Here is a 13062-nt window from a genome sequence, read left to right on the forward strand (position 1 = left end):
TCCTTACATTCGATTTCCCTCGTTCAAATACCTGTGGTTTCTGATTCCTGATTGGACCTCCCGACAGATTCAAAGGTAACTAGACAACGGCCTGTCCTGACTCCAAGCCAGAGCTCTCTGGAGGCGCCAGCGTCCCTGCCCACTCTCCTCTCAGAGGGGCGTGGAGCACAGTGGTGGGCATCAAAGGTGGCCTCGGGCAGGGGGCTCGGCTCCTCCGTCACCATCCAGCGCAGCCATGCAGTTGCTGACACAAGCCTAGTGTGAACTCCCACTGAGTCAGGAGAGGGCGAGCTGCACATTCTCACTGGCCTTAGGACCTCCTCCTGTCTGCAGAAGAGACAAACTCCCAGGTTCTTCCCCAGAAGTGGAGTGTGGTTGAAGCACATGCCTCTCTCCACATCTCCCTCTTCCTGCCCTGCCCACTCACGAAGCGTCTCTGAGGGAGAAGAGGTTGCAAAGCCTTCTGGGTGAGCTGACACCACTCTGGTCCTCCCCAGAGTCACCATCTGCATTGCGTCCCTTTGACTTCTTTCAGTGACACGCTCTCAGCCACCACAAATGGGCTCAGCCTGTGGGTGTCTCCTAGGAAAGGACGATCTCCTCCTTTCCCTGGCCCTCCAGCACAGTCCCTCAGACTCCTGTGTCTCTCGTGTGAGAGCCCAGGGCGAGCAGAGGAGCAAACCTGAAGTCTGCCTCACGGGGACTTGGCCTGGCTGGGGAAGTAGGGCGGTCAGCCTCCAGACGCTGACCCAGCAGTGGGCTCCCAGGACCTGGCAGGGACCATTGCTGATGCAGGTCGGGGTCTCTTCAGTTGGTCGCCACATTTTGGGTGATATTGGGATGAGCAGGTATTTACTGAATCAGAAACTAGCTCGATTGTGGGACTCCCGAGCACACTGGAACTTGTTCAAAACCATGTGTGGTGCCAGAGACGGAAGCACACGCTGGAAGGAGAAGCGACTGCTGATCGGGACTGAGATCAGCTTAGCTGTGCGTCTTCAAGGCCCACAGCATCTCAGAGGCTGTTGCTGTCTCCTCCAGGTGAACAGGCTCTCTCACACCTTCCGACTTCCCTCTGCTCAGGTTTTCTGATTGGCCTTTGCTCTCACGTCTGCCTGTGGCTGCAGGTGCCACCAGCCTTGAATGACTCCTAACCCCAGACCTGCTCCACTGCTCTGCAAAAGCTGTTGCTCTTGTGGCCCTGCTCGGCCCCTGGAATCCCAGATGCCTTGCCAGGCACCACTGGGGTCTGCAAGCCCCAACAGGGTCTCTGCTGGGTTAGAGTCTTTCCTGGAATCTGAACAACTCTTCTCCTTTCTGGTCAGTCTTCCCTGAAGTGTGACAAAGGCGAAGCCCAAACAATTCAAAGCACATGGACACATGTGAACCGGACAAACCAAACCTTCTTGGGGTTCTGACCGGGAAGGTCCAGGTTCTCCAGGCTGAGTGACTGCTGAGGTGTGGAAGAGAGAAAGGGACACAATCAACCACACTCCACGGGGAAGACGGCCTTTTCTGTGCCAACCTCTCTGTCTCTGGGCAGACCATCAATGTCATTCTTCCAAATATTTGCACATTGAAGTACGTGGGGAGGGCTTGAACTTTCTACCTGTCGTATCTGCAAGGCCGTGTGCTGAAGATTTCGGCTCTTCTATTACTGCTCCAGGGGAGACAGCCATGGGTTTTCCTGAATATCATGAAAGGTGAAAGGGAACTTGAGTGTAGACCTGGTCGATCCTTCAGGTGGCCAGTAGATACTGGCCTACCACGTGCTGCGCATCTCTGTGCAGGTACTGCAGGTGAGCAAACCCTCCCGGGAGGAACCCAGGAAGTGAAGGAGGTAGCAGGCGATGGCATGTCATGATCCCAGGTACCAGAAGAACATAAAGAGAACAAATCAGGGTAAGAGGAGAGGAGCAATCACCCATTCTAAGAAATGCAGAGGTCAAACTATGGTGTGGAAAAGAAAACTCACCGACATCGCTTGCCTGTGAAGGTAGGTTTTCAATGCCTGAATGAACCAGAGTCTCCCCTGCCCCCAGGGATGCAGCAACGTGGAAAAGCGCGATCTGCATGCCTGTTGATTTACTTGTTTTCACTACTACATGTTTAGTGTGCTTTCAAATTCCAATCAAGTTACAGAAGGTCATCGGTTTGTGTACTTATCAAGCTGGATTTGGGGTGAGAATGTTTCCAAAACACTCATCAAATTAATTAGTTCTTTTTTTGTAAAAATATTTATTTTTTGTTGTCAACAGGCCTTCATTTTATTTTATTTATATGTGGTGCAAATTAGTTTCTTTGGGAGGAAACTAGAAAACTAGAAAACTAGAAACTGAAAAACTTTTATTTCGATTATTAAGATTTAAAAACCAGACATTCAAATTTCACACCAAATTGTAGCTCAGTTTTTAGGGAAATTTGTATTCTAGTTATATTACAAACAATTTCCTTCATAAAAGAAATGTGAATAATGTAATTAGACATACTCTCATCTTAGTTTGTAAAATGGTATCATCTGGCTACTAATTTGGAATTTCATCATTTGGGAACTTGAATTCTTTCATCTCTAGAAGATAGAGTGGGACAGCTGAATTAAATTGCTCAAAAAGGGAGTCATGGTGCTAATCAGCCCTCCGTGTCCAGGTCTCCATCTGAAGCTGTCCCAGGGCACCAGGCCCAGCGGAGTCCAGAGTTTAGACACGGCCATGGGAGGAGCTTTCTTCTCTGAAGATCAGCAGGCCCTCTGGGTGTTTCTGCAGAGAGTAAGACTGGGTTCTCCTCTCCCGTAGATTTTGTGGATCTGATGGGCAGCATTTCCACTTGTTCAAGGTCTTTGCCAAAGACATGCCATCCGGAAGATGTGACTCAGATTTCTTACATGGGATCTGTTGTGCAGCCCCTGGCCTTGGGGCTGCCAGAAGGCGAGACTGCTTTCCAGAGAGCAGTCTTCATTCTGGAGATCCCTGGAACTGTTCCCAAGTCAATCAGCTGGATTTGGAAGCAACAGAGAGAAGGAAATGAATATGTGTTCGCTCGCCTGGTCCTGACAACTGTTCTTTTCCCACTGATTTATGTTTAAGTAACATGTAAGAGATTTCATTTAGAATTATTGAATTGTATTTAAAGTTGTTCCAATACATGTAGCAGGTTCACCATTCCAGGTGCTTAATCCTTCACAAATACTATATCCAATCCCTCCTGGTACAACTGTCCACTCGGGCTCTGTTTGGGGGAAGTTTGTCATACAGATGGGAAAATGAAGACTTCCAGAAGTTTATATGTGTGTCCAAGTCACATTCGTTTTATTTTCATTACATGAAAAATATTTAGCTTAATTTAAGATTAATTAAACAATTGTTTTATTATTTCAGTATTCCTTTGCAAAAGCTGTATAATTTGAGTAAATGATAACATTTTACTTTTTAAAGGAACTCTAAGATCCTGTTTTTATATAGGTGCACTTAACCTATTACATGTGACAGGTGAAGGAGGGTTTATACCTCTCTTCATGCCCATGCCTTCTGATTCCATATTCTGGTTCTCTGCTTTTTATTTCCTAAATAGTAAGAATCTATTTTACTTTTCCCATGTATTTTGCATAGCTTCACTATCAGTATTTACTTTTCACTTTTAAAAAGAATTTTAATCAATTTCTCATATTCTCAGCTATGAACGCATCAGTGTACAGATTGTGCCATTTGAAGCACTGAATTTTAGTAGAATTTGACTTCACTTTCCTGCCTTGTCTACCCTTTCTGTTTCTTGAAAATGTTATGGAAAATATGAAGCATACTATTTTTCTTGACATTTTTAGTTAAACATATGTATGCATATGTAATTTTTTTTTCAAAAATTTTCTTGGTTCTTTTAACATTTCAACAGTTAATTAAATTCTTGGGTTATGGTTTATCACCCTAAATGCTAACCACTACTCACCTAATATTGAACCTCCCCACAATAAACAATAAACAGATGGATTTTCCAAAGCTGGGAAGACAGCAGAAGAGGAACCAAGCATGGATTTCAAGGGAGTTCATGATGTTCCAGGCAAGATTAACAGCAGGACCCACAGTCAGACCTCCTGAAAGCCACCAGGTAAAGGCACATGCGGATCCCATGAGGACCCCTCTTCTTCCTCACCATGCGCTGAGATACTCGAACAGGACCAGGAGAGAACCAGAGATAAAAACGGAGGTGAGAATTTGTAGAGAATGCTTTACTCTTTGAAGAAAGACTCGCGGGAAATAGATATGCAATAACAGCGGGGTAAGTTAAAGGAGGATCAGCACTCTGAAAAAGCAGAAAATAAGTTTCAAAGAAAATTAAATAATATAGAAAACAGAAGAGGAGGAGATGGAATCCAGGCAAAATAAACTATTCTAAAAAGGTACAAACTCTTTTCCAGGAAAACAGAAATTAAAAATTTGTATTAAGAAGAAGATAACACAATAGACCATTTACAATAAAACACAAAGAACAATTAGGCAAAAATGACTTCCAAATATAAAACAACAGCAATAATTTTGCAAGTTTTATCAAATCTTGGAGAAACAGATAATTGTCATTTGTTTTAAAATCTTCCAGCTAATTGTATGAAGTTTGGAGTCACCTCTGGATCACAGAGCCGAAACATGCAGTGCACAGAAAAACAATCAGATGGAAGATGAACTGTACGATAAATTCACCTTTAAATTTAAAGAAGTTGCTTCAGTAGATTCCACACAAGGAATTGAAGCTTCTGTACCAGGAGATAGCCAGGAAGCAGAGGCAGGAAAGGGCCCCCCAGTCCCGCAGGGGCACGGAGCTGCCTGCCATGGCCTCAGATCCCCACAGCACCGCAGTGGGTGATTCTCAGGTGGGGGCGAGGACCCAGGGCCAGCCACACCTGTTTGCCCTCTGCGCCCGCCCACGCACCTGCCGGAGAAGCCCTCCTGGGAATACTGCTGTCCATCTGCTCCCCTCTGCCGCTAGTGCCTGTCCTCTCTCTGACGGAGCCAAGCGGGACTCCTCTCAGCAGAGTCTGGGAGCACAGGTTTTGGGATGCAAACAGTGCAGAGGGCGTACTGGTGGCGGGCATCACCATGAGTCCCAGCTCCTGATGGGGTACGCAACTTAGCCTCAGAGAAAGACAACGTAAACCTTCCTCTGAAGAGTCCTCCTAGGAATCCGCTTGAAGGAGTAGAGCCCTGGGATGTCCCTGACCACCCCTGGTCATCTGCAAATAATGCAGGGACACTAGGACATCCACAGGCTGCATGCATCAGGCAGCCGAGGGGCACCTTCTGGCAGCTGAAGGAGTGCAAGCCCTCTCAGGATTGTGGAAAAAAAGGCAAGTAAAGGTCAGGGTTCAGATACAGGGTGCCCCCAAAAGCTCACGTGCGAGACGATGCAAGAACATTCAGAGATGAGATGACCGGGTGTGAGGGCCTTAACCCAATCAGTGCATTAATCCCCTGCTGGGGATTAACTGAGTGGTCGCTGAAGGCAGGGAGGGTGTGGCTAGAGGAGGACCCTGGGGGCGAGTCTTTGGGGTATATATTTTATATGTGGTGAGTGGACTCTCTGCTTTCTGATCACCATGTGAGCGGCTCCCCTCTGCCACACTCTTAGCCATGCTGTTTAGCCCCACCTCGAGCCCTGAGGAATGGACCTAGCTGTCTGTGGAATGAGACCTCTGAAACCATGAGCCCCCAAATAAACTCCCCCCCCACATTCTTCCTGTCAGATCTTTTAGTCACAGAAGCAAAAAAGCTCACTAAAACAGTAAAATTCCCCAAATCGCTACTGCAAAGGGTGATTGATGACTGCAAAGAGCATTTACACACACACACACACACACACACACACACACACGTGCATGCATGTGCACGTACACGCAAAGACACACACTCAAAGCTAAAGAAACTTCAGTTTGGGGGCCCTTCACTTGCACTGACCATTTCTAAAGCCCAGAACCAATTTTGTAATTTTTCTCTTAAATTTACAAAAGCAGTACGTATTCAATGTCACAATCTCAACAACATAAAATGTGTCTCAGGACCGATGGCTTCCACTTCCCAACCTGGCACCACCCACACTCTTTCTTTTCTCTAAAAATTTCCTTAGAATTAAAAAAAATCAAATAGTGACATACACATTACTTAATAACTTGCTTTAAGTTATAGATAAATGTACATGCACACTAGTATGCACACTCCAATCAAATATCACACACACTGCATGCACACTCACACTCAAACACTTCCAGGAGGATCACTTCCATCAGAGAACACCATCTCAGAGGCTGAGCAGCCATGCCTACAGACCATCAGACTCCCTCAGACACAGAAGGTTCTCGCTGTTATCCACTCCTGGCCCCTCGCTGGGAGCCACCTGGTGTGATTGTCTTTCTGGTTGTTTAAATCAACTTTTTCAAATCTGTGACCAAAAGACCAGACAACTTGAAGAAGAAAAATTTTATTTTGGCTCTCAGTTTCAGAGTGCGTAGTTAGCTGTCTCCACTGATCTGGGCCTGAGGTGAAGCAGAACATCAAGGCGGAAGGGTGTGGCAGAGGAAGGCAGCTCAGGACATGGCACCAGGAAGCAGAGAGAGCTCTGATCACCAGGAACAAAATACAAGCCCCAAAACTGCACCCCACTGACCTACCTCTCCTAGCTGTGACCTACCTGCATGTAGTTACCACCTAGCTAATCAGTAGCAGTGGATCAACCCACTGATTAGGTCGGTGCTCTCATAAGCTAGTCTGTTCACCTTTGACCAATCTTGTATTGTTTCACACATGAACTTTTGGGGGACACCTTCCATCTAAACCATGATACCAGTTTTGACTCAATCTCAGTGGCTCATGGAACTGTCCCAAAACGTTCTGCAAATCCAGACCCCACCAGCACTCAGGACCTCAGGCTCTAGTGATGGCCCAATGACAGGTTGGTTTTTTGTTTCAACCCACAAAGATTCTGAGGGTGGTGAGGGATGAGAATCATGGTCGTGTGAGTCTTCTCATGGGAAGATAATAGGCCCCATGCAGGGGTCCCTTTAGGAGGGGAACACCTGTGGATGATACCAAGCTTTTCCTTATTGCTGATCTGGAATCTTCCCTACTATTGATAGGCCCCATGCACTCAAATCTCTGGGTAGTACCAAGCATTTACCTAGTGATAGCATGGAATCTTCCCTTGGGTAGGTAGGACCCATGCACAGATCTCTGGGCAGTGCCAAGCCTATTTTTAGTGGTGATATGGAATCTTCTCTTGGGTGAAGGGGCTTTGTGCATGGATCTCTGGGTGATACCAAGTATACTCCTAGTGATACTCTGGAATCTTTCTGGGATAGGGAGGTCTCATGCACTCAGGTCTCTTGGGAACACAGGAAAGGGAAGTGCCAGGTACCTTCCAAGAAGCAAAAGTCATCTCCCCAAGTGCCCTAGGGACCTCCTCCTAGGATGCTAGCTTCCAGCTAGCTCTCTGGATCTTACTGACCAGATTCTATACCTGCCCATCTCTGAAAACCCTGCATGGGAGACCTGTAAGTTTCTCCAACAGTTGGACTTAGTCATAGAGTCCCCTCCCTCAGGCTTTGGAATGGAAAGATAATCATGGACAAATATTTGTGTTTTTCCACAACATTCTTCCCTGATCTACAGAGACCTTATTGGCTCAGACCATCTTGGTTCCCTACTCTACTATAAGGTATTACCATACACTGGTACCTTAAGCAACAGAAATGTTTTGCCTCCTGTTTCTGGAGGCTGCAAGTCTGAGGTCAATGTGCTTCTGAGGTGGGTCCCTTGTCAGCTGTGAGGGCAAGTCTGTTCCTGGTTCCTGTCCTGGCTCTGAGTGGTTTCTGATAATCCTTGGTGCTCCTTGGATTATAAATGCATCAGCCCATCTCATTTTCATCCTCATTCTGCTTTTATCCTTACACCTGTCATCTTAGCTTAGGTCCTGCCCCATTTTTACTTGATTCCCACCTTAAAGACCCTATCTCCAAAGTCACCTTCCGATATTCCAGGGGATAGGATTTCAATGAATTGGGGAGGTGGCATAATTTAACCCATAACCCCGACCGGCCTATTATCTCCCAGCGAATGGAGGAAAGGAAGGTTCTTAGCCGCCCCTGGAGAGTGTGACTGGGGGTGAGCAGGAAGCCTTCCTCCAACGGAGGCGCCACAGCCCTGGCTGAACACCATGCACATCTGTCCTCCACCTGTCCCAGCTCACGGTGCAGGTATTCCTGGAAGACTTACCACAGGAACACCACCCTGGCTCGAGTCCACATCCACATTGTTGAACTGGTAACATGGAGACCAGCAGTACCATGTTCCTTAAGTTAAAATGGACAGAAGGATGAGACCCAAAGTGGGAGACTGGTAGCCAACACTGCACATTTCTGTTCCTCTCCCTTTCCCCACCTGGCCAGGGCGTCTTGTGGCTCCTCCTGGGCTGCCTGTGACCTGCTTGACATAGAATGTGGTGGTGTGACCGTCCAAGACCTGGCCTCACAGGCCTTTCCTGTGACTGCTCTTCATCTGAACCCAGTCGTCCCACCACCCACAGCCTGGCCTGCGGTGGGAAGCCGCACCATGGAGCCCAGTTGCTCCAAAAAAAGGTGGGTGAGGCAGCAGAAGGCAGGCCTCCCACCAAGCCCACAGCACACCTGGTCACGGCCCTGCTCCACCTCCCGGCACTCAACAGGCAAGGAGCTCCACAAAGAGCAGAGGCTCCAACCGCAATTATGGGATGTCCTACATGGAGCTGACAGCTGACCCACAGGCCAGCCCACCAGTGGCCTGTTGTCCCCCACAGAAGAAAGCAGGCTTGCCAGAGCCCTGTTCTTACGAACAGAGGACACAGGTGTCTCCCTCCCCAGGTGTCTGTGAGAGGGCCGGTGGAATCCCCATAGAAATCATAAATTAAGCAGTGTTCAATTTGCAATGCTGACCATAGGATGTATAATAGCAATGTATTATCATTATCCGAATTAAATAATAACTTAATTCCATGTTTAATAATATAGAGAAAGAAGCTCAAGAAAATCCTATTTTGAATTCAGAAATCTAATGTCACGTCTTTTCCTTGGTTCCAATTTTCCTTTCTTCTTTTGTCTTTGAAGACTCAGAGTGAAGGAGGAATGCATATCCCGGAGCATCAACATCCTCAGCAGGCTGAGACACTCTCTCCTCTCCTCTTAGGTGTTAAGACAGTTCTGGTTTGGACCACGGACCAAGGTTAGCAGTCCCATTGCCACTGATGAGCTGAGCTGCTCAGGTTCAGCTAGGATTTGGATGAGGGATCCTGAGGAGACCCACGGCTGTGACAAGTCTCATCAACCAGTCCAAAAATCCTCCTTGTCTTCTCATTGCTAAAGCATTCTGTCAGTCTTCAGGGTGAGTCCCAAATTTCACACAATCCCTGAGACCCGTTATCCCCTCCTTATTTTTCATCTAGTTCAGAATTTAGTTTCCTACCTCAATATGACCTTCTCTTAATATGCCCATTTATTTATTTATTTATTTATTTATTTATTTATTTATTTATTTACATCGCAAGGGCCTTCTTTTGGCTTTGGGCCCATAAGCCACCCTTTGGGGGTAGGGCACTGGGGAATGACTTGAATAAGTGTCATGAGACCTGACCTGGTACCACTGCCACAGGTCAGATAAGTTCAGCTGAGGTCAAGTGACCTGCCTACACCTCTCTGGGGCCTCACTTCTCACCTGTCCCCTGCAAGAGTGAACCAGATGCACTTTATACTACCGTTGTTTGGCACTAAGTTCTTTCTTCGGAATTGTGCTCTTCTCATCCATGTAAAGTAATAAATAATGACCTTAACTTTCAGAAGCAATATGAGCTGCGGAGTTTTTCAGCAGTCCTTGTGATTGTTTTCCCCTTACGTGTCCATGCTCAGAGCAATCCCACTTTGCACGACTCCTGACTTGTTTCCTACGTGCACAACATGGATCAGGAGCAAGAATACAGAGTGAACGGCCTTCACAGCTCACAACACGCATGCATCTCCTCCACGTCCATTTTGAGAACACAGTTTGATGTTTGATGTACAATATGCCCATGGCATTGCTTTGGTTTAAAATTCGCTCAGTGTAGAAAAGAGCTATGACCAGGTTCAGTCCCTATGATCTAAAGTACCCTATGTTACCCCATGAGGATGGGCACTTGCTTCTTTGATCTGGAAAGGGCACTGGGCATGGGATAAAGTACCACAGCCAGGTACTCTGGGGAGAACTTTCTTTTTTTTATTGATTTCTTATTTGTTCTAATTTGTCATACATGACAACACTTTTTATTGTACTTCAATTTTTATTCTCTATCAAACATCACTTTGATCTTCAGAACGACTTCTTAAACAAGAACCTGCTGTCAGAACAGATGCAACTGTTAACTGTCTGTTGTACTAAAAAGGTATCTGCCACATCTTTGTGCAAACAGCCAGATTTTAAATACTTGAGGTTTTGTCGACCACACAGTCTTTGCTGCAACACCTGAGCCTTGGCATTGTAAAAGCAGTTATAGACAATCTGTAAACAAATGACCCATGTTCCAATGAAGCTTCATTTACACAAAGGTGGTTGGTCAGATCAGTTCAGGCTGCAGTACTCTGATCTGACTCTAAATAAAGCATAAAAAATTTTTTTCCTAAACTTGAGCTTAAAGTTCAGTGCTAAATTCTCAACAGGTTGCAGACGGAAGGATTATCAAGCTGTTTGAATCCCTGCAATATTTGTCCTAAGAGTCATATTTATAGGACATTTTTAATTCAAGAAAACTCCACATCCAAATCTGGATCCTTGACTTCCTTTGAAAAGCTGGGTCAGTCTGGCCCCCATCACTATGGCCACAACCCACAGACTGGTTGCTCCCTGCCAGTTGTCCTTTTGGCAGGGACCTGTGGGCTGCAGGTTTTCCTAGTCTCAGCTTTCCCCTTGCTCCCTTCTCAGAGGGAAGTGTCACTGCACAGTGTTCTGGGATCTGTCACTGATGTCACTTCCCAGCCTGGACCCCACAGGCTAGAGTCTGCCCTCCCCTGTTCTAGGATGAGCACTGTATTCCATGTACAACTAAAGGAAATGGAAAACTTCCATCACTGTAAAGAACAGCAGTTAGTTTTTCACAATGGAGAGAAACTCATTAAGCACTGCTTCGGTTTTACGCTTCTGAAAAGATCCTAAGAGTGAATCCTTTTCTATGAGCCATTCTTCTTTCATTGCATGCATTTGAACCTGTAAAAGAGGGCCCCTGGTCATCTCCATGGGCTAGCTCCACTCGGAAAGTCTGATCCCATTTACTGGACACAATTGGAGGTAATTAGAAACCCCATTTACCAAACATGGAAAGTCCTACATTCAGGAGAAAGGCAAGTTCTGCCTCTGTCTGCGGGACATTTTGGAGACCTCCTCTAGGCACTGTCCAACCCCATTCTCACCCTTCCAGGTGAGTGCAGGTTTGCTGAGACAAAAAATTAAAGGGCATTGAGGGAGGAGGGTGACAGGTGGTGTAAGTCTACTCCAATTCAGTCCTTTTGGTAAAAATGTTTGTGCCTGAGTTTTTTGAACAATATTTTCAAGTGGGGGGAATGTGTTCTGGAGCAGGGGCAGCTCAGGTACAGCCAGGTGAACCTGCCCAGAATATCTGAAGCTCAGAACTGCCTAAGGCAAGAAGTCTACTGTAGGTCTCCTGGAGCACCTACAGGCTCCACGAAGGCTGGCAGAGGAGTCCAGAGCACCCTGCCTGCTCACTCATGCATCCTATTCTCAAAATTGCAAGCTCAGCAAGGTCAGACCATCCTGAATGCAAGGGACCCTGCAACCACAGAGGCAGGAGCCCGGGACCCAGGACCTAGGGAAGGTCTGGGGATGGGAGAGCAGTCAGCAGAGAGGAGTCCTTGGAATGTATTCACGTGTGCAAACACATATGTGTGCACTTATGCACGTGTGTATGCATGCACTTAGGGGTGCAATGATGTACACATGTGGTGCTATCAAAAGCACCACAGGTCATGGAGGGTACAAAACATAGGCCAGGCGGGTGGCAAGCACACTGCTGCTTCCTTGGCCAGACCTGGGGTTGAACTTGCCTGCAGCCCCTAGACCTGCCTACAGGCTCCCCACACACAGCAGTCCTACAATGCTCTCCAGCCAGGCCAGTGGAAGGCGGCAGTGAACCCAGAACCAACAAACGCTGTCAGATACCGAGCAAAAGAGTGAAATTCCTCGACCACCCAGCTCTGCAAGCCCTAGATCAACGCGTGTGCATTCACAAGCAGACCGGAGCGTCCCCCATAAGGTCCCGGCGCCCTTTTGTGCGCACCCGATACCCGCTTCGAGGCGTTAGGGCTGACTGCAGTGGGCCCAGGTGCAGGCAGGAGGCGGAGAAAGCGACTAACGCACTGCTGCGGGCTGCAGGTGCCCACCACTTTGAGCGGCACAGGTCCGGCCCTCCGCTGTGAGAAGCCAGCAGCCCAAGCCTAACCTCAGTCCTGCAACCCAAGAGCAGGTCGCCCGCGCTCAACGGAGGCGGTCCAACCTACTGGGTCCTCTTACCCTGTTCTGCCCGCTCCTCCTCTTCGCTCCCCCTCCTGTCCTCCCCTCCTGCCCTCCCCTCCCCTCCCCTCCTCCCAGGCTCTCCCACGGCTCGGGCGGGTGCTCTGCCGCCCTAGCTGCTGCGGCTGCCACTCCGCCCCCCGCGCTGCACGGAGGCGCAGTAATAACCCCGGCGCGGGCGCTGGAGTGGCGTGTGGAATCCTGAGCTCCAGCCGAGGTCAGGTCTTCTCTGCACGCTTGCCCACTGGCTGGCTGCTGCCCGGCTGCTGCTGCGGACCATCCAGTGACTCGCCCTCGCGGCCGAGCGCCCCTGGATGAAGTCCTGCGTACAGTACTCAGGGGCGCAGCGCCAGCTTGCACCGGACGGCCGGGCTATGAGGGTCCCAGGCTGCGCGGTTCTCTGGGTGCTGCTGCTGGTGCACGTCTGTGTGCAGGTGAGTCCAGTGCGCTTCTGCCACGCGCGGTAACGGTGCGTCCTGACAGCTGGAGATGCGTCCTCCCC

At 48.1% G+C, this 13062-nt stretch overlaps 1 protein-coding gene across 1 annotated transcript in view; it reads left to right on the top strand.

Annotated features, from left to right (window-relative positions):
- The first annotated feature begins 12895 nt into the window (after positions 1-12895).
- Positions 12896-13062, top strand: part of Adamts16 (ADAM metallopeptidase with thrombospondin type 1 motif 16) — a 136095-nt gene continuing 135928 nt past the window's right edge. Inside the window, exon 1 of the mRNA XM_047555847.1 lies at positions 12896-12994. Coding sequence (XP_047411803.1) covers positions 12935-12994 — 60 coding nt within the window. The 5' untranslated portion in view covers positions 12896-12934. The remainder of the gene's footprint in view (positions 12995-13062) is intronic.

This window comes from Sciurus carolinensis, chromosome 6 (genome assembly GCF_902686445.1).
Source record: "Sciurus carolinensis chromosome 6, mSciCar1.2, whole genome shotgun sequence".
NCBI lineage: Eukaryota > Metazoa > Chordata > Mammalia > Rodentia > Sciuridae > Sciurus > Sciurus carolinensis.